Raw genomic sequence first — 22,574 nt, forward strand, 5'->3', positions numbered from 1 at the left:
ACCATCTTTTTCGGAGATTACCATTTAGCAATGGCCGTCCACGTCCAAAAAGTCGTTTCATACATTGTAAATGAATAATTTAATGTCAAATTAAATTAATGTTCGATTCGACTTAAATGGATGGATGTAAAAACATGATTGTTTTATAATGTAGTAAATTAGAATATTTGACGACGACACTATCTTACTTTGTGTTAAAAAAATAGAATAAAAAGTATAATCAGTTGATAATTGTAACAGAATTAATATTTTTGTAACTTTGATAATGATATACATTATTAAGTACACTTTTGAGGAAAAAATTTAATTTGAAATGTCGAAGATTTTTATAAAATTTAAGGTTGTGAAAGGAATGAATCTAACGCATCGTAAGAATAAGTAGATTTTGCTCACAAGTGTATTTTCTAAAATTACCGTAGATACATTTTATCGGTAATATTTATATGACAACTAGGAATCAGTGGTAATATTTTAAGATTTTCTGTCATAAAATCAGAACACAGTAATTTGCCTGTTTTACATGCTTTCTGCTAAAGCTTTGTCAGTTTTATCCAACTTAAAAATACCTAGATTCCTCAATTCACAAATCTTCAAATTCGATTGGCTGGAAATCTGCACTTTATAATGCTCTGCCCATTATACTTATTTTAAGGAAATTCTTTAACTAAATACTTAGCTCCAATCCTTATCCATGAGATATGGTACATTTTGTATTATTTTTTTGTTAGAGATTCGAACTAAAATGTTTGGTAAACTTAACACCGCTATTAGTGTTTTTAGTTCAGCAGTTTTATGAACCAAACCAACACAATGTTGAATAAAAACAATTAAAATTACATTTATTTCTATTATTTTGGTGATACTAAATTCTTTTGATATTTTTGTAAAGTTTTTCAGGAGATTACAACACGTAATATTATGTTTTAAATTATATTCTTGATCTCTGCATTAAAAACACTCATAGATTACCGAAACTTGAAATGATTACAGGCTTATGCCGCATTGTCATAATATTACCGATATTAATTAATAAATTATACTTTTAAGTTATTTTATAGGTTTTTTACGAAGATTTTGTATCGTTTAACTTTAACACGGTAATGTTATGACAGAACGGCAGAAGTTCAGCAACTTTAGAGGCTAAGTTTATTTAAGTTAGTTTAAGTTACAGTTTCTTCTACGTACGTTACCAGTGACTATGCCATAGAAATTTGTTAATTCACTGAATAAAAGCATTAAGACATTAATGGATACAATTGTTGTTTTTATTTCCAACATTTATTTATAAAATAATAGAATCTCTTGGAATGAAAAAGGTTTAGGCATAGTCCACCATTCTAGCCAATTTATGATTGGCAGACTTCACACAACTTTCAGAACAATAGGCAGGAGGTATGATGCCTCGATGAGATTCGTAGGAGAATTAGATAATTTAAGGGTTAACTCCTAGATGGCGCTGACTTTAAACTTTATTTTCCTGTCGCTAGATGGCATTGTTTTAAAAGATTCAGCTACTCATCTCTAGATGGCGTTATTATAAATTATAGTCATTAAATTAAAATATAAATAAAAGTAAATGAAACCACAAATTTTATTTAATTTTTTTTATTTTAAAACCTTATTTTATTTACATTAATAATTAATTAAAGCAGTTTCAATAAATACAGTTATTACTGCATTTTAAACCCAGTAATTATTTTATTCTAGTCTCTTTCTCTAGGTAACTAATTTCCACCATTAAACTTTATCTTAAACTTAATATTTGGGATCACAGTTGAGTTATTCTTCGGGGAAGATCTTTTTCATTGGCACTTTGTCGAATATTTTATTAGTGACGTCTTGGAACACGGAGCTGAGGCTCTTCTCGTAGGACTCTTTCAATTCATTGAAGACGAGGTCGGCGTTTTCGTTGAGGAAACTGAAATTAACAAAAATATTAATGGAAGTACTAAAGTGGTCACCTCCTAGACATAACAAACTTAAGCATAACAATTTTTTTTAATAACCTATGCAGAAATAATATCAGTAATCTATTTAAACCCTTCTGTTGGCGGTATACTGAGGAGACTCGTACAAACACCAACTTATTACTTGCGCACTCAGCGCTTTCCACACAAACGAATTTAGGTTCTGATTAATTACTGAATAAACTCCTCTCTCTCTCTCACTCTCACTCTGAATGTTATATTTTTTAGATAGAGATATAAATATTCTACTCACATGTTCATCTGGTCGCCTAGTCTCTTGTCGCCATTGAACAGGTTGGAGAAGTGGAGATACACCTTGCCCGGGATGAACTTGACGCGATAGTCTTTGATGTGCATGTATGTTTCTCCGTCTTTGACCACCGGTTCGCCGATCAGATCGTGCTTTACTACTAGATTTGCTGCAAATGTATCAAAAGTTATGATAAAGTTCCATTTTATAGAAGATTTTTCATAAAAAAGTTCAATTTTACAGACGATTTTACTTAGTGATCTTCCATAGTTGTCGACTTATCAGCTGATTGATTACGGAAAAGTTGCATCAATTAATTATAGGTACAATTTGAGTTGTTGTGATTGGCTTAATGTATAGTATTTTTGCTGCAACAATGCATTTTAGCCAATAGCGAGAGATGTCAAACAAAAACAAAAGTTTTTGTCTTTTTTAATGTTTTTACTTTTTTAAACTTCCACGATCTACTCGCCGCTAGATGGCGCTAGTGAAAACTGCATCCGCGTTCACTCTGCTATTGCAATTTGTAAGATATCTAATAAGGGACATACCCATGGTGATGTTAGCGATCCCCTTCCCGTGTATGGGCAGCACGAGGATCCTGCCCTTCATCACGTAGTCGGCGATGAACTCCATCTTGGGCGTGATGGAGTCCGTGCGCAGGCGGAAGTGCTTCAGGTCAGCCCTGGAATAATGAACAATTTTATTATTGTCTTGATGCTTTTCATCATGTTAAATAGAAGAGCTTTTCGGATGATGATCGCCCAACTTCGTTTCGAAGAAGGCACGCGATGATGATGATGTTAAACAATTTATTTCTTTGGCTAGCCTATTCAATGAAGATCATGCGATTCTATTGGAGTATGAGCATAGAGTAAGGACATGATTTATTATGATAATACAGAGGTTCGACGAAGCCGCAGACAGGGCAGCAGACAAAGCCGTACGTATATTTGTATTTGTATTGAAGAGCCCCGCGCCAGACACGATATTCATACCAGCTAGAGCGGCTCCAAAGACAACACTGATAGTAAGACAAGTGAGCCATCTAGTACATGTACTAGATGGCTCACTTGTCTGGATCTTTATAAGGCCTTTTTGGGCTGCAGCCCAGAGCCCCGTGGCTAATTAATAAATTAAAAAAAAACCGTATCATAAGGTTAGCAACCCTGAAATCAGACTGTGTGCACACCTATCGAATGAAACGGGGGATATCCTGGAGCTGTTTTTGGTTGTATTTTTTTTGCTATTACGCTCATGTCTCCTACAATACTATTAACCACTATAATAATTATTATGTATACTCCCCGCTATTTATTTTCGGTGCATTTTCTCATAAACGCAGTGTTTCAAAGTCGAATGGGCTCCATGCATCTGTTCGGCGTGTCGTGTACTGTCATCATTATTATATCGAAATATTGATTAATTAGGCAGCCCCCCAGGTAGTATAAGCCCAGGGTCCCACAAACTCACGATCCGTCCCTGACCTGACAACAAACTGTGACCTTACTTGTAACTGGTAAGTATGGAGTCGGTGAGGCCGTGTAACTTGATGGCCTTGTACGTCTGCGTGATGACCACGGGCCCCGCGCCGGACTCGATGTTCATGCCGGACACCAGGAGTGGCTCCAGAGGTGGTACTGATAGTAAGGGAATTCCTGGAAAACGGACAAAAATCTTTAAGTAGGTACTCATAAATGGAGGGACGAGTGGTCTAGTGTTGTGACCGTGTAGTCCCATTGGCCCCATTACCCGTGTCCCCATTAACGGGGCCAGCGGGATTAGAATAAAATGATTAAAAATCGACATATTATATCAATTGAATGCGATTGTTAAGCAATGTTGACTCAAATCGGTAACTAGATGGGTGATCAATTTTGAACACCTAGATTTGGTCTTTTTTTCCTTCCGTGTCTCGGAGAGCACGTCTAGCCATCGGTACCGGTTATTATCATTAACATAATGGTAAGTTAGCCTAAGAGTTGAAACACCCCTACGTCACTCACGCTATTCTGCACTGGGTTAGCATGGGGGTTGTGCGGTTGTGCGGGGCTTTCACACCCCGATTGCCATCTCGACTTGTCGCATACTATAGCTCAGAATCCCTCAGCGAGCGGTGAAGAGAGCTATGCTTACTCATAGTTTCTCTAAGTGATCAAATCATAATGAGGATAACTGTTCTTACGGATCTCCTTAATGGCTGATGATGACTCAGTTTCTCTTAAACCAGAGCAATCCACATAACTGTACGAGATATGAAATTGGAGTGGATAACAAGTGGGGTACAAAGCTCGATAAGTCAACAGACTTTGGGATCCGAGGTGAAAATTATCCCTGCTGGGGTTTGAACCTAGAACCTCCCAATTATAAGCGCTAACCACTGCGCCAGCCAGGAGGTCGTCAAAATACCTACTGATATGATTTCGATTACTCATATAATCGGGGAACATACATAAAAAATATTAAAAAAATAAATAAAAAGATTCCGAAGAATTGAGAACCTCCCCCTTTTTTTTGAAGTCGGTTAAAAATCGGTTGAAATTGTGGCGTCCTCAGCCCCTGCAAAATATGCAAATCGGCTATAGAGTGACCATGCATCGGAAATCGGTTCGTGTCCAAACTGGTAATGTACCAAGCTCAGAGGTCACACGATCGTAGACACCGAACTTGGCCCGAAATGTTTTAGGATTCCGTAGCAAAACAAGGAACAGTTGTGGACTTTTGGTTTCAGCCGCGGGTTAAACCCGGCTGTCAGAAGGTCTTACTTTTAGCACAAGTAAAGGAAACAAACCGAAAACCGTGAATTTGTTTGTGGTTACATCACAAAAAAATAATTAAAATGTGTCAATAATTATTTTCAAAGTAAGATAACTATACCAATTGGCGTGCCATAATATGAAAGGGCTCTACCTGTACATTCTACTACTGATTTTTATTTATTTTTATGCATTTATCGTGCAAAATGTCGGAAAAAATACCCGAGTACGGAACCCTCGGTGCGCGTGTCTGACTCGCAATTGGCCGGCTTTTTAATCTCAGAAATTCTTTTCCCCGAAATACTAATTAATTCTCACAACATAATTAGCTGAATGACTATATTAATTTTCTCTGCGAGGATTCGTTGTAATGGGAAGTAAAACAAAAGGTCAAAGACTTTCTTATCTTTGATGAAGGATGCGTCGGAGTCCAAGAACCCGGAAAAGCCGTTTATGGAAGTTTAATGATGTCGAAACCGCAATTTTCTTGGCACGTCGGTCCATCTTTTGTAATGAATATTTGTTTAATTGTGCTAAAGGCGGAAATCCAAAAGGGCGTAGGTTAAAGTTGATTGCGTTATCTACAATCCAGTTGGACATGTCATGTGCCTTTTAAGGATCACCACATCTCATGATTATCCGGATGATTCGCTCAGTGATCATCACTGAATGAAAGCGATCAAGCTCATTTGATATTTATTTTTAATCCATAGAAGGCTTTCTGCGAAAAATTATTCTAAACTATATGATGTCCGCGACATCATCCGAGTGGATTTAGGTTTTCTTAAAAATCCTGTGGAAACTCTTTGAATTTACAGGATGAAAAGTTGCCTATGATAATTTCGGGTTTGCAAGCTACGAGGCCATATAAATCGGTTAAACGGATGGGCATTTATGAATCCCGTAGGAACTGTTTGATTTTCCGGGGTAAAAAGTAGCCTATGTCCTTCCCCGGGATTTAAGCTAACTCTGTACCAAACATTAAAATCGGTTTAACTGTTGGGCCGTGAAAAGCTAGCAGACAGACAGACATACAGACACACTTTCGCATTTACGACATTAGTATGGAAGTATGGATTATCATCAGTGAAACAGTGCAACATTCAGCATGCGATATGCACTGCTCGCCCTCCCACTGATAATCATGCAGGAAAAGGCAGCTACCAAGCAAGCAATACGCACCACCACCATGCAACATCACACAAATCCCACTCGACGCACGTTTCGCCCTATGCGTGAATGGGATTTGTGTGGGGCTGCTTGGTGGCTGGCTTTTTCTGCATGTTTATCAGTAGGAGGGCGGGTGGTGCATATCGCATGCTCCATGTTGCACCATACAGATTTGTTTGGTTTAGCGGATTATAGCAAATTAAGGTTTTGGTTCATGGACTTCCGCAAAGTAAAGCCTGTTTCTATACAAAATAAATGGATATGTTCGCGATGTACGAAAGAGCGCAGCGCGGATGAAAGAGTCGTCGCCCTTGACAGCGAGATCTTTCACCAGTGTCGACATTCTACCGACCAATGAACTATTGCAGTCTGAGAGACCACAGCGATATTTTTTATACGACGAGTGCAGGAAAAATTGTATTTTTGCAATTCAAGCAAGCGAACAAGCTCTCTTTGCGTGTTTTACCGCCTTTATAATGGAGAATGCTCTGAAGAACTATTTGACCTGATTCCACCCTCCCTTTTCTACAACTGCACCGCACGCCACCGCAAGTAATTTCACCCTCACCATCTGGGTGCCTGGTGCACTTCGACCGCCCGGAATCAACTCCCATCCGCAGTGTTCCCACTAGATTACAACGTGGGGTTATTCAAGGGGCGGACGAACAAATTCCTGAAAGGCCGGCAACGCATCGGCGGTACCTCTGGCGTTGCAAATATTCATGGGCGGTGGTAATCACTTAACATCAGGTGACCCGCCTGCTTATTTGTTAGTTTTATTATTTAAAAAAAAAATGATTGAGTGTTCTCTATATTATTACTACTAACTAACAATCTGATATTAAAAAACTTGAACTTACCGACTGGTCTATCCACGGACAGCCTAAAACGGTGTGTGTATAGGCTGTGCGTTAATAGGTCGGGCAGTAGGTACAAGTCTGCCAGTAAAAGTCTTTTATACGTAAGTAGGTATAGATAATTCTGACTTTATTCAGTCCTTCATTCAAAGCCTGATCTATCGTTGCACAGCTCAAACTACTAGATGTATCAGGCTGAAATTTGGCATGCAGGTGTGACGTAAACATCCGCTAAGAAAAGATTTTTTTAATACAACCTCTAAGAGGGTAAAATAGGGGTATGAAATTGTACCTAGACCACGCGGACGAAGTCGCGGGCATAAGCTTGTATCTATATGACGTCATTCTGATAAAAATGTGAATTCAAATTCAAATTCAAATTATTTTTATTCAATTAAACTTTTACAAGTGCTTTTGAATCGTCAAAATAATCTACCACTGGTTCGGAATGCTGTTCCTACCGAGAAGAACCAGCAAGAAACTCGGCGGTTGCTCTTTTCAAATGTACAATTTACAATAATATGCCATACTGTATACAAGCAATTGCAGCGCCGTGTATTGCTAGAGCGAGTCAAATCCAAGCTTTTTTGTCATTTACATAATCTTCGATTGTATAATAAGCTTTTTTCAGGAGCATACTTTTAATAGATTTTTTAAACTTGTGTAAAGGCAAGTCTAAAATTGATTGAGTGAACGTATTATTAAAACGAAAGGGGATGATATTTATTGGAATGCCCCCTAAACTATTTTTTTCTAAAAAATGATCTATCGGTGTACTAATGTTAGCGGCTAGCTCTCAGCCTATAATATATATTACGATAGATCGCCTTTCTTTGGAGGAAGTTTTCGCATTGGTGCGGTAGATATTAGCACACAACGGTTTTATCTGTTTTTAATAGTTGAATGTTGCATCAATATTTTTTTGTAATAAACATTAATGTTTGTGATGCGCATATTATTAAATTGACTCAATGAGACATTGTATATTATAAAGTTACACAAAATTGACTCAAAGATAAATTATAAAGTTACTCAAATATTTTTTTTTATATCTAGTTTTCAATTTAAACATACTGTGTAACGTATACCTCTGTGTAATAGTAACAGGTTTTGTATTTTGTGCTGAATTTCAATTTTACAGCTCTAATATAGTCAAATATTTAAGAAAAATAGACAGACGGACTGGACGAAAGAAAGAAAATATGTCCAGCGTATTTAGACCTGGAGAAAATCATATTTCAACTTACCATCTTTCATTCTCCGTAGAGCGTCAGGAACGGCTTTTTTGAGGCAGTCATTGATTTTGGTGTCTCTCTGCTGACACCGCAAAAAATCGCTCGCTGAAATAAAAGAAAATAAACATTTTAGTCACAGTTTCCTAGCAGAAGTCACTAAAAAGCTTTCTTTATCTGCTTAGGGCGATTACCGCACTGCATCCGATCCGAATCCGTGAAAATACGTTCCGAAGTAGTCATAGAACTATTTGTATGGTAGCTTACGCACTAGCTCCGACTTCTTTTATCCAAGTTATCTCCGTCATCCGTGAGAATTTCTCGGATGTGCCTTGGATTCAAATCGGACGTATCACGTAGATATGTCAAAGATGGACCACTGAATAGCTTAGTTTTGGATCAGAGATCGAATTAGTGGGTAAGCAATATCCGAGTTCGGCCCGAGATTCCTGGATTCGGATCGGTTGATTTTGTAACCGCTCCTGTAAAAGCTCTTAATGATTTTCTGGTCAGGGGCTGAACTGAACAGGGAGTTTTTATTCTTCATGTTCTATCACCCAGTAATACATATATTCTACTAATATTGATACATAAAAGTAGTTCTACCGATTCTAAAGATCTTATAGCACAAATAAAGAAAAATTTCGAAAACTGTGAATTTGTAGTTTCATCACAAAAAATAATTAAAATGTGTTCATGAAAAAATTATTGGTATTTTTAATTTTCCAGGTAAGATAACTAACTATACCAAGTGGGGTATCATATTATGACAGGGCTTTACGTTAATTTTAAAACAGATTCTTTATATTTTTATGCATAATAGTTTTTAATTTATCATGCAAAATGTCAAAAAAAATACTCAAGTACGGAACCCTCGGTGCACGAGTCTGACCTGCACTTAGCCGGTATTTCCCGCAATCAACCAGCAGGGTTGTGAGTCGATGCTTGCAATTTTGAGAATAGGTGTAGGTAATGGAAAATAACAAGAGACTTTCATCACGGAACAGTGCAATCCATATTTCATACAAACCAGGCGCCAGCCAAGGCCGTTGGTGCATTGGGCAACAGCTCTACCGACCACGGAAGATTTCGTTGACGCAAACTTTATGAAACAGCGCGCCAATATTTTGTGCCGGCCGGTTTGAGCACGTGTTTACGTGTTTTTTTTTTATTCAGCTACCAGTTAGCCCTTGACTGCAATCTCACCTGGTGGTAAGTGATGAATGATGATGCAGTTTAAGGCTGTTAAACACCGTTAATTCTGACCACACCGCTGTTAGATTTTATACATTGACGTAAGATTTTTTACACTTTTACTATCTCCCAAAGCCACCATGATTCAAACTTCATAGTTGCTGATCGTTAATAAAACAACGAAGGTCTGGCACGTACTGGCTCTTAGTCCATACCAGTGAGCTTGAGATTATTTCAATGGTCAAAGTTCACAGTTTTTGCAACTAGACCGTTTACTGGGCCGCCGTAAAGTGACGTTTACTTTCTCAACAGACTATTGCATGTCGAAAATATGCGGTGATGCAAATCAAACATGTTCTACACGTGACATTACACGTGATAAAAAGACGAAATGTCAGATCTCAGATCCAGTTCAAGGTTTGAGGAACGAAATGCAGACGCCTTTCACGAGGGTTATTGTTTATGTCTTTTGTTACAAATTACTATGGCGCATGACTTAGTATAGGTGATTGCATATAACGCATAGAATTCAAAGTTAATATAACAAATAGCTAATAGTTTTGTAACAAAGTATAACTTTACAAAACCATGTACAAGTTGTGATATCATAACATAATGCATGCCAATAAGCAGAATTTGGCTGTACCCTTTTTGTTTTTGTAACATCTCCACTTTTTAACCCCGACCCAAAAAGAGGAGTATTATAAGTTTGACGTGTGTATCTGTGTATCTGTCTGTGGCATCGTAGCTCCTAACTAATGAACCGATTTTAAATTAGGCTTTTTTTTGTTTAAATCGAGGGTGATATAAATTTTTAATTTACACTTGTTACCCATATTATAATATTCGCAATAAAGAAATAATTGAATTGAAATTGTATCTCGAGACAGCGTGCCGCCAATTTATAAGCAGCTTTCTCAAACAAAACTAAGTACCTACCTTGATATCATAATTAGGTTTTTCCGAATTAGGATAACGTACCCAATTGCTGACGCCGCACCAATTAAATATTATCAAGCACCTACGCGAAAGTTTGTTTATGGTTTTTACATAACTATATTAAAAACATGTGGAGGAATTTATATTTTTCACAATCACAACAATCTAATCGGCAAACTTTTAAAATCCTGAACTTCATTCGGGCTTTGCGGAAGTTCAATTTATTTGGTTTGAATTTATTTATTTGGTAAACTTTATTGCACACAAACGTATACAGAAAATATTAGAAGAAACTCGATGGTGCAAATGGTGGTAGAAAGGATGGTGATAGAAGTTCATGATATTCAAGGAACCAAAAGCTCAATTTGCTATAGTTCGTTGAAACAGACCCATCCGCTTGCCTAGTGGATTTTAATTCAACCCCACCCCAATTGGGGACAATTTTCACCCCAGTGACGGATATAATTTTTTCTCGGAAAAATCATTGTTCACATGGATTTTAAACAATCTTAATCCACGCGGGTGAAGTCACGGGTATCACTACGTATTTATTATTTGTATATTTTATATACCTGCGTTATTTTGGAAATTTGCTTATTTGAACAAAAAATGGCCTTCACGAAGACTTGTTGTTATGTGTTACTTTTGTTTATTAGGTACAATAAAATGTGACTCGTTTCATTGGAATAATAAATTATAGTGTCAATAATAAATAATCATAATCATAAAGATTAATCTATGATAAATAGATTTTCCTTATTGCAAAATGAATCCATCATAGCTCTATCCTGAAGTTTTAATTTTGTAGGTCTACCTAAGATTTTTGTATGTTTAAATCTTGACTGAGCTAACGTATTGAATTATTTCTTTTTTTATCGAATATCCTTTTTTTTCTCTCGTCTGGCTTTACACTGATTAGCCAATGTCAAGTTTGTAGTTATTTACAAGTTAGGGAAACTATATAGTAGAGTATGGACTTCGTTTGTGCCGGCGCCCGCCGACATACACGCGGCGCCCCTTTAGAGCGCTTCCCAGTCAGATTCACCACCAATAAACATCAGCAGAACACAAAAACCGGCCACTTCTAACAAAAAAACACTCCAAAAAGTCACAACACGCGCGCCAGCAAACGCCACCACAGACGAAGTCTATCGAATATCTAAATATTCAAAAGGTCAAAGGTTACTAACTGACTGACTGATGCGCAGATCTCCTCTCAGAATGAGGACGATTTGGCCATAACCACGCTGTCCCAGTGCGGATTGGCAAACTTCAGACACCCTTGAGAGCATTATGGAGAACTCTCAGGCATACAAGTTTCCTCACGATGTTTTCCTTCACCGTTACAGCAAGTGATGATTGTTTGGTTACAAGTGTAAATTTAAAATTTATCATACCCCCGACAAGTACAGACAGTTACAGTAACTAGAAAAGAGCTGATAACTTTCAAACGGCTGAACCGATTTTCTTGGATTATAGCTAAGAACACTCTCGACAAAGCCACGTTTCAAACAAAAAAACTAAATTAAAATTGGGTCATTAGTTTAGGAGCTACGATGCACAGATACACACGTCAAACTTATAATACCCCTCTTTTGGGTCAGGGGTTAAAAACGAATATAATTCCGAAAATTTAGAGCTGTGTATATTTCCGAAAATGTGTTCCCGGGATTGAACCCCGAACCTCCCAAGGTTGGCTACCACTAGGTATCACTGCTTAGTTATGATACCATCGACAACTCATTATCATTATACCATTTTCGAATGGAGTCAATGACATACGCACCATTGTTTTTTATTATGGGCTATGATTACTTTAGTCTATAGTGGCTATGGTAGTTATACAGTAGTTATATAGTGATTAGTGCTAGTTTCTGAAGGATTATGGAATAAACGTGGGTATACTTCTAGTAGGTAAATTATGAAGTAAAGGTCATGTAATAGTACGTAAAATAAGCATAACTAGCTTAAGGGTAAACTCCTTAGGCACTTCTCTATACAAACGTATAACGCCTTTTCTATTATTTGTTGTTCTAGATCTATAAATAGGCCATATATCGATTTATCTCTCCTTTGCCCTAAAATATGTCCTAAATCCTATATCTATGCCCTAAAATAAGAAACATAGTACAATAATTGTAGCTGTTTCTTTTAAAAGTTATGGTCCTTGAAAAATTTCTATTTTAGGGCAAATTTTGAGGCAAATTCATATGTTAACAAACTATATAAGAGACTAGAAAATTGACAAGTGTAAATTAAAAATTTATAACACCCCCGACGATCCAAAGTATCTGAGTTTTCCAAAACATCATTTTCAAATAAGTAATTATGTATTTAGGCAACGTCCATCTTGACAGCTTGACATTTGTCAATTGACATAATATTATGAACCTATCGGATATCTAACCTTCTTTTCTACAAGAAAACTAGAAAAGAGCTGATAACTCTTAAACGGCTGAACCAATTTTTTTAGATTATAGCTAAGAACACTCTTGATCAAGCCACCTTTCAAACAAAAAAAACTAAATTAAAATCGGTTCATTCGTTTAGGCGCTACGATGCCACAGACAGATACACAGATACACAGATACACAGATACACAGACACACAGATACACAGATACACACGTCAAACTTATAACACCCCTCTTTTTGGGTCGGGGGTTAAAAAATGAATAATTTCATGTCACAGTTTACTTCAGAATAATTTCAAATGTCTTTAGTTTGTGGATTTTTTTGCAATTTGGCAAACTTCAGAGAGTGACATAGGCTACTTTTTTATCCTGGAAAATCAAAGAGTTCCCATGGGATTTAAAAACCTAAATCCACGCGGACGAAGGCGCGGGCATCAGCGCGAAAAAATAAATGATTATGATTACTACAGACTGTAGAGTACCTACTTACCGAGAAAGACGCTACCCCTCGGCTCTGCTGGTGTGCCTTGCGCCTTAGAAATCACTTTCACGGCTTGGACTGTATACTGTAGTATATTTTCACGAGTCACGACCTAGCCTAACACCTCACTCCCCAGAGATAGTGTGGCGTAACATCGAAAGTGAATTGCATAATGGGATATTGCACTCTGCATCAAGGTGGAAGCATTTGAAATTCATACCTATTGTGTTAAACATAAGACAGCTATTTACTTAAGCATTCAGTACAACAAGTACTTAGATGGGTACGTCATTTTGTATAGAATAAATCATGTATAATGAATATTCTAGCTTTTAATTTTTAGGAGGTTTATTTAAGACTTGCAATGGTCTATGATTCTGAGACTTATTATATCTAACCTTATTATAAATGTGAACGTTTGTCTGTTTGTCTTTAATCACGCCACACCGGAGTAAGCAACGGATCAATATGGTTTTTACATTCTTTTAGTTGAAAACCTGGGGAGTGACGGCTACTTTTGATCTCAGAAAATCAAATCTATTAAGCAACATTGTGATTTGTATAATATAGTGTAAATCTATGGTCTTTATTGACCCCATTAAGAACGTCGTCGCTATGTGACTTACCGAACGACTATCGATCTAGATTGATTAGGTATTAATTTCAGCCATAAGTAGGTAAGTATTATGATTACTCATCCTCAGAGAAAATTTTGGGGCTATACCTGGAGCCTTTCCTAACGGATTATGCGGATGGCTGTATAAAGAAATGTCGCAATTTTCACCGGCCGGTTGCAATGAGAATGCCAGATAAAAATTATGCCTTATACCTTTTATCTTAAGGTACATATTCGTGAGCAACTCTGGTATTGCCCCATACTTGGAACGTATGTGCGAAGGTCAGAACCGGTGTAGTTACAAATCAGCTGTAGTTGTATTTACACACAACATCGTCATAAATGGAAGGCATTTCTCTAGAATGTACATTCACAACCACCTTTTTTTCCGCTGGTAAAAATGCAGTTACGCATCCCGCACAAAAGCGGGTATGTGAGACTCACTGGCAATGCTATAGCATACTACAGCATGTACCCACTAAAAACCTAGAGGTACCGTCCGCGTCAGGTATGAGACGTCCCGACGTTGAACCAGCACAGGCTTACACCAAATTCCTAGTGCGGGACAAGGTGAGCATAATGTCTCCTTCTTCTCCCCTGTCTTCTTCTGCAGAGCGGGTGGGAGTCAGCGTCCACCTCTCGCTCCTGAGATTCTAGTGATTTCTAAATTTTGGTCTCATCTGGTGGGAGGCTTCTGTCGTGGCTAGTTACCACCCTACAAGAAAGCCGTCCTGCCAAGCAGTTTAGCGTTCCAGTACGATGACACGTAGAAACCGAAGAAATGTATGGGTTTAGTAAAACTGCCATATTCCATCATCATCATTTTGATGGGTACAGAGTTAGCTTAAATCACGGGGACGGGGGGATTACTTTTTATCCCGGAAAATCAAACAGTTCCAACGGGATTCTTTAAGGTACATCCGTTTAACCAATTAATAGGTACAGAGGTAGTTTGCGTCCCGGAAATTGACATCTAAGTAATTTTTTATACCGGAAAAGCAAAGAGTTCCAACGGAATTTTTTAAATACCTAAATCCACGCGGACGAAGTCGCGTGCATCATTTAAAAGGAATTCGGCAAATAAAATATTCACTTGTTTATCAAAAACATGTCCTTTTGATTATAATTCATTCCAAATTTCAGCGCAATCCGTTCAGTAGTGTATGCGTGAAGGAGTAACAAACATACACACATACATACCTACACCCAAACTTTCCCCTTTATAATATTAGTGTGAAGTGTGGTTTACTCATGGCCTAGGAAAAAGCTTAACCTTAACCAAACAGGCCTAAACCAACAACCTCTGAAGGTCGGGCAGTTAAGGCACGACAATAGCATTCAAACAATCGACAATGCACACATTTACATTCAACCTGGCGAGCTGCAAGGACGAGCCTCCTTAATATAGCCTAAACGTGCTATGAGACATATTCAAAACCATTGAATTAAACTACCTACCAGCACCGGCTAGCCTATATTATCTACTAGTAGGTAGTTGTGATTGCCCTATCTATACATAGGTAAAGTTTGTAAGTTTGCTCGTAGGAAGTAATCTCTTGAACTACAGAACCGATTTTGAAAATTCTTTCACCAGTGGAACGCCACATTATACCCGAATGGCACAAGTTAGATTTTATTTTAGAAAAAATTAGAGATCCCTATGAAAATTGTAATAAGCTACCCGTGCTAGCCGGAGCGGGTCACTAGTTTTCAAATAAAATCCAACATTTAGCCACTTCTGCTACGTCTATTGTGACTCTACCACCAGTTTGGAATGCATGTTCTACTGAAAAGAGCCAGCAAGAAACTTGGCAATTGCTCTTTTCAAATCAGTAGGTACCTACCATCTTATGGGCAACTGAAAACTCAGTCAGTTGCTTCCACGCATCTTTGTTACTAAGGAATTCCAGTGGTGATAACTTTGGTGAAGGAAACCACCGTGGGAAACCTGCTTGCCTGAAAGTTCTCCATGATGTTCTCAAAGTAAAGCTGGATCTTTAGGGTTCCGTACCTCAAAAGCAAAAACGGAACCCTTATAGGATCACTTTGTTGTCTGTGTGTCTGTCTGTCTGTTTGTCTATCTGTCTGTCTGTCCGTCCGTCCGTTGTGTCTTTCAAACATATAGGGTACTTCCCATTGACCTAGAATCATGAAATTTGGCAGGTAGGAAAGTCTTATAGCACAAGTGCAGAAATAAATCTGAAAACCGCGAATTTGTGGTTACATCATTAAAAAAAAAATTAAAAGGTGTTTCAATTTTCAAAGTAAGATAACTATGCCAAGTGGGGTATCATAATATGAAAGGGCTTTAATACCTGTACATTCTAAAACAGATTTTTATTTATTTTTATGCATAATAGTTTTTGATTTATCGTGCAAAATGTCGAAATAAATACCCGAGTACGAACCGTCGGCGCGCGAGTCTGACTCGCACTTGGCCGGTTTTCTATATTACTACCGGAGCGTATACGTGCGTAGTATCGTAGTATCGTATTATTGTAATGTCATAATTGTCATAATTTTTTCTAAAGTTTGTAAGTGTGCCATTTTATCCCTGCCCTACCTTAACGTCTCTGTATTGATATTTATAGTAACAATGCGACAACATAACGGAGTCTAGTTATATTTAATCTGCTATCTCGTATAAGTATTTAACGTAATTACCCGCGGTAATTGGAATGTGGACAATAAACAATAGATTGCACAAAAAACGTGGATTACAACAAACGCAAAAAGATTGATTTCGTGTGTAATAAATAATAACATTGATAATGTCACTTAATTACTCAAATGACCTTAACCGAGTTAATTATTTAGTTTATTAGGTACAGGAAAACATCGCGAGGAAGCCTGCATGGCTGAGAGTTCCCCATAATCTTTTAAAAGATACTTATATTATACTCGTATGTGAAGCCTATCAATCCGTACCTAACCACTTCCACTAACGCACTAACTACATAGGCTTAACCACTTGCTAAGTAAATCATCCGTAACTTAGCCGTGGCAGACTAGTGGTTATAAAGACGTCCGCCTCATATTCAGGTCATAGGGGGTTCGATCCTGGGCACGCGCCTCTAATTTTTGGGAGCTAAGTGCGTTTTAAGAAATTAAATAGTACTTGTTTTAACGGTGAAGAAAGTGATTAAACCTGTACATAATCCGCGACAGGTTGATATGGCAATGGGGGTATGAGGCTTGGGGACGCCCCGCACACCCGCACGTCACCCTCGCGTCACACTCACACGTCAACCTGTCGCGTAGTAACTTTAATACAGTGGACCCCCGGTAATCCGACAAACGTTTTGCAGGACAGTGTCGGACTATCGAATTTTTCGGATTATAGAGTACTGGCTAAGACCCCCTATAGTCCGGCGTTTTTTATTTAAGAGTACCTTGTAATCCGACAAATTAAAGATCCACCGATAATATTCTATTATGTCAAAAGTAAACCACATCACATCACACTAATATTATAAAGGGTAAAGTTTGTGTGTATGTGTATATGTATGTGTGTGTATGTTTGTTACTTCTTCACGCAAAAACTACTGAACGGATTCTGCTGAAATTAAGAATGGAGATAGATTATCCCCTGGATTAGCACATAGGCTACTTTTTATCCCGGAAAATTAAAGTGTTCCCACGGTATTTTTAAAAAACCTACATCCACGCTAACGAAGTCGCGGGCATCAGCTAGTTCAATAATAAAATAAACTTGTCGGATTACAGGGCGTGCCGGATTAGACAGGGGCCGGATTACCGAGGGTCCACTATATATCTGAAAGTTCTCTTCATAGGTATCAGTGGTGCCTGCCTGAAGTCTACCAATCTACACTTGGCTAATGTAGCGGACCAAGGCCTAAGCTCTTCACATTCTGAGAGGAGACCCAAAATAAGCTATTTACTCTAATAAGCCTGATTTGAAAAAAAAAACACATAAATATTATTAAAGTAACATAATTATTATGACTATGTAAGTATTATGTATAAGTGTAGTCAACTCAAAATCGATCCCAGAACTTTTTATATATTCACAGCATTGCATAAAGAAGGTTGTCATAAGAATAAGAATGAAGACGACAGACGTTTCATTTCACGGAAACCAAGAGAACCTAAAGTCACCTACATTTACTCTTCCGTATTGTAAATAGGAACGTGTTTGTTGTTCTTATTTACTTTAATGCTCTATTAAAGGTCCTATCCCTGCATTCATATGCCTATTTTAAAATGTAATGCAAATGTATAAACTTCACCTATAACGCCCGGTGCATATAAAAACGCAACCTACTTTGAATACTAACTGACACTTTTTATAACAATAAAATATTTTGATTCGTCATATTGATCATCGACGCTAGGTAACTAAAAATAATTATAATTTTTTTTTTTCAACATAATATACGTAGGTAACACATTCACACAATCATATTTTAACCCCCAACCCAAGAAGAGGGGTGTTATAAGTTTGACGTGTGTATCTGTGTATCTGTCTGTGGCATCGTAGCTCCTAAACTAATGAACCGATTTTAATTTAGTTTATTTTGTTTGAAAGGTGGCTTGATCAAGAGTGTTCTTAGCTGTAATCCAAGAAAATCGGTTCAGCCGTTTGAAAGTTATCAGCTCTTTTCTAGTTACTGTAGCCTTGTCGGGGGTGTTATGAATTTTTAATTTACACTAAATTGTATCCTCATTTTTTTTTTGATCAGATTGGCACAATCTTTTGAGAACATAATGGAGAAATCACAGCTGAATGCAATTATTACAGGAATATTTTCCTTCACCATTAAAGCAAGTTGCTTAAAACGGACATAGCTTTAAAAAAGTTAGACTAGAGGTGCGTGGTTGGGATCGAACCCTGGACTACAAGGCCGAGGTTTTAACCACTAGGCTAAGACTGTTTTTTATAGATATACTCGTAACAGCACATAAGTAGCCCGTTATATAGTCAATAGGTATAGAGCTAAAGTTTGCACATACCTAATGCAAATTTTCCTCAATTTGCTTTTATCTTGAAAACACCGTATTGTTTTCCTTCTCTATTGAGCTCTTTTGATTTATGTTTGCGAAGTTAATGGGATGACCTAATATTTACATGTACCTACTCCTTACAAAACATGTTTTATTACCATTTACATTATGTGCTTGATTTAAATATAATTATGGTACCTACCTATTTAACTAAAAGTAGTATCTGCGCATGATTTTAATCACTTAATCAGTCTTCAACCATTTAAATCCTAACACATAATAGGCACCTTATAAGTAACAACGTAAAACGAGTATTTCTGAGATCATACTCTACTTAATAATACTCACGATGCAATCACACCGATTTGTTAGTCCATTGTGGCGTGATTGAAGGACCAACCAAAAAAAACTTTTGCACTTATAATATTCCTAGAGATAGATAGATGTACATAAACAACAGAAATTTATTAAGCTGAAACTTTTTAATTTTGAATTGTGACTCAGCGTAAAAAACAGCTTTGTTTGATCTTATAACACAAAACTTATACTTATACTAGCTGTGCCCGCGACTTCGTTCGCGTGGAATAGTGACTTTTCGGGCAGCGTGATTCTTTAAATTGACATAACTTTTTTACGTATATTTATGAACCGATTGACATGAAATAAACACTAAATGTTAGGTGAAGCTTACTACAATATATTATTGAAAACCGTATCTAAATCGAATAAGCCGTTTCTGATATTAGCGTGCACAAACACACAGACGAACAGACAAAAAAATTAATTACAATTTCGGGTTCGGCATCGATATAATAACAACCCCTGCTACTTTTTTTTTATATATATTTTCATTGTACAGACACCACTTTTCTACAATTTTATTATATGTAGTATAGATTAAGCAAAACAAAGTATATAGGCAAGTACAATTTGGAACATAGTTGATGTCTTACAAGCAACCAATCAAGGCAAGTATTTCCTAGAATGAACTCATACTGTCCAGATTTAAATAAATAAAAAAACTCGTCTAATAAAGATGTTTAATTCTTTTCATTTTTACAGAAATCCAAAGTAAAATATTTCAATTTACTTCACTCAATAAACTTCTAAGTGATATATTAGCCACGAACTCGTTGAAGTCTTTTGTATGAGAGAAAGAAAAGCAGAAATATTCGGTTTGCTAAATTAATTTAATAATAATATATTTGAAGGTATACTAAATTATAATTTTTAAGAAAGTAAATAACATTTTTAATTACATTTAATTTAATTATTATTAGAAAGGCAAAAGTTTGTGTGTATGTTTGTTACTCTTTCACGCAAAAACTACTGGACGGATTTGGCTGAAATTTGGAATGGAGATAGATTATAACCCGGAATAACACATAGGCTTCTTGTATCCCGAAAAAACAATGAGTTAACATGGGATTTTTAAAAAACCTATAACCACGCGAATGAAGTCGCGGGCATCAGCCAGTATTACAATAAAATAAATAAAATAAATAGATAATAGTCATTTAGTAGATACATCAAGAGTGAATGGGCAACTTCTAGGCAAGCGCTGTCCATCTTAGGCTGCATCATCACTTGCTGGCAGGTCTGATTGCAGCCAAGCGCTAGTCTAAATAATTTAATTAAAAAAAAATACATCCGGAATACTATGCTAAACCAATGTACCGACGCGCATTGCATAAAATGTGTTATTAGATACCTACTTTATAACAGTTAACATTGTTGGTTACGCGATCTTAGCGTTTAACTATTTCCTAGGTAACTAGTGTCTGTTATATGCTATTATTTAATAGGTTAATGATAGCCTTATTATGTAGAGGTATTTTCGTATCAGAACCAGATAGCAAAATTTATTTTCCTCTATTTATTTTTAACCCCCGACCCAAAAAGAGGGGTGTTATAAGTTTGACGTGTGTATCAATGTATCTGTCTGTGGCTTCGTTGCTCCTAAACTAAGGAACCGATTTTAATTTAGTTTTTTTTGTTTGAAAGGTGGCTTGATCGAGAGTGTTTTTAGCTTTAATCCAAGAATCCAAAATGAATTAAGACTTTGGACTTTACCTAATCAATATATCTCACGATAGTTTAAAGTCTTAAAAGGTAAACCAAAAATGTGCTCTTCTTAAAATTTTAAGTTCTGAGTGGCTTTATGATGGCAAAGATCTTTAATAAACTGTTAAGTAGCCATTTTGCTTGCTATTTTGGCCAATATCTTGGAAGACCCTTTAGTACTCTAATCTTTGCGGATAACGCAATCAACTTTTTACCTTGGTTGGTTTAATCTTTAGGAAAATTCTTTTTTTCTTATATATAATATTGTGCGTGGGTGAAATATACCTTAGATGAACTTGAACAAACAAATAAGAACTTTATTAATAAGTGCAAGTTTAATAATTAATTCTTTTAATCCAATTACTTACGTACAAGTGCAAAAAGGGGTTTACTAACAACCAACGTAGTTTATCTCTCATTTTAATACTAACCAAACAAACTCAATGAAATTTTGAAGATACGTTCTAAAACCTAATGTCTGTGTCTTGGTTTTCCAGATTTCCGTTAAAATATTTCGTTTTAAAGTTATACGTGCTCAAGATTTACATACGTATCATTAAAACCGTGTAACTTTAAAATAAAACATTTTTAGGGAATTCATTATAACAAAAGGATAAAATGTTTATTTAAAAAAAAAGAATAGGTAGTTCAAATACAAGTGCACTTAAACTTTTTGAGATTTAATGACTGCAGTTACAAAACAATTACCTTCACCTCATAAAATAACATAATAATAAAAACTTACGCAATTCATACTCCGCCGCCGCTAACGTAAAAGCGGTGAATAAAAATATTAAAAACATTTTTTTTTTCACTTGGCACAGCTGAAAAGTTTTTCGCCGAGTTCCCGAACGGATGTTGGATTTTTGAAAAGAGAATGCGCGTGCGATGTATGTCATGAACTGAGACCGCGCGCGGGCAACCATAGATTATATATTTATTTTTCGCGCGTTTATTGCAGAATGGAGGTGCTTCGCAAACTAGTTCTTGTCTCACAAGTTGATGTCATATTATGTTTTAACTACGGACACAACTAAATATTACTATTGAGAATCGAACATTCCATATTTTATCCAACTTTAAGCAATTAAATATCACTTGCTTTAACGGTGAAGGAAAACCTGTTGAAACCAGTATACCTGAGAGCTTCCTATAATGTTTTCAAAGGTGTGTGAAGTCTACCCATCCACGTTTGGTCATCGTGGCGGAATATGGCCTAGACCCTTTACATTCTGAGAAGAGACCAGTGCTTAGTAGTGGGCTGGCGATGGGTTGATGACACTGATGCTTAAATTTGGAAAAAACTCATGTTCCAGCGATTAGAGACCGCCCGCGGCTTCGTTTTCCAAGGAAAGAAATTCCATGGAAAACATCGCCATTGTAAAGGGAATCTCTATGCACACTTTTCTTGGTCCAACGGCTTGGACTGGGTGTCAGTCAGTCAGTCAGGATTTTTTTTTTTAATTTTGCGTATTTCCGGAACTTGTCGCTAATCAATAAAAATGTCTGCTGAGTTTCATGGCGGTTCTTTTCAGGATATTTACGCCATAGTCTACCACGCTGGCCAACTGTGAATTGGCAAACTTCACACACCTTTGAGAACATTACGGAAAACTTAATTCAGGCATAATAATCAATCAATATACTCGTGATTGATAATTCCGAAAGAG

The 22,574-nt window shown here is 36.8% G+C and overlaps 1 protein-coding gene and 1 long non-coding RNA gene across 2 annotated transcripts; one reads left to right on the forward strand and one right to left on the reverse strand.

The window, feature by feature from the left end:
• Positions 1 to 1,653: 1,653 nt before the first annotated feature.
• Positions 1,654 to 21,830, reverse strand: LOC123871340 (protein takeout-like). Its single transcript, XM_045915087.1, has 6 exons — positions 21,650 to 21,830; positions 8,248 to 8,340; positions 3,728 to 3,875; positions 2,769 to 2,902; positions 2,221 to 2,386; positions 1,654 to 1,918 (listed from the first exon to the last, which is right to left on the reverse strand). Exons 1-6 carry the CDS (start codon positions 21,828 to 21,830, stop codon positions 1,780 to 1,782), a joined length of 861 nt encoding a protein of 286 aa, XP_045771043.1. The 3' UTR covers positions 1,654 to 1,779.
• Positions 5,027 to 14,976, forward strand: LOC123871349. The gene is made up of 2 exons (XR_006797253.1): positions 5,027 to 5,058; positions 14,925 to 14,976. It is a non-coding gene; the product is annotated as an uncharacterized LOC123871349 (long non-coding RNA).
• Positions 21,831 to 22,574: the final 744 nt, after the last annotated feature.

Source organism: Maniola jurtina, chromosome 13, assembly GCF_905333055.1.
Source record: "Maniola jurtina chromosome 13, ilManJurt1.1, whole genome shotgun sequence".
NCBI classification, from domain to species: Eukaryota; Metazoa; Arthropoda; class Insecta; order Lepidoptera; family Nymphalidae; genus Maniola; species Maniola jurtina.

Coding starts and splice junctions, on each gene's coding strand:
- LOC123871340 (XM_045915087.1), bottom strand. CDS start 21,830: ATGGTTGCCCGCGCGCGGTCTCAGTTCATGACATACATCGCACGCGCA. Junction 8,341..21,649: donor GGCGGCGGAGTATGAATTGC/GTAAGTTTTTAT, acceptor CTTTTATTTCAG/CGAGCGATTTTTTGCGGTGT. Junction 2,903..3,727: donor TCCATACTTACCAGTTACAA/GTAAGGTCACAG, acceptor TCATTATTCCAG/GGCTGACCTGAAGCACTTCC.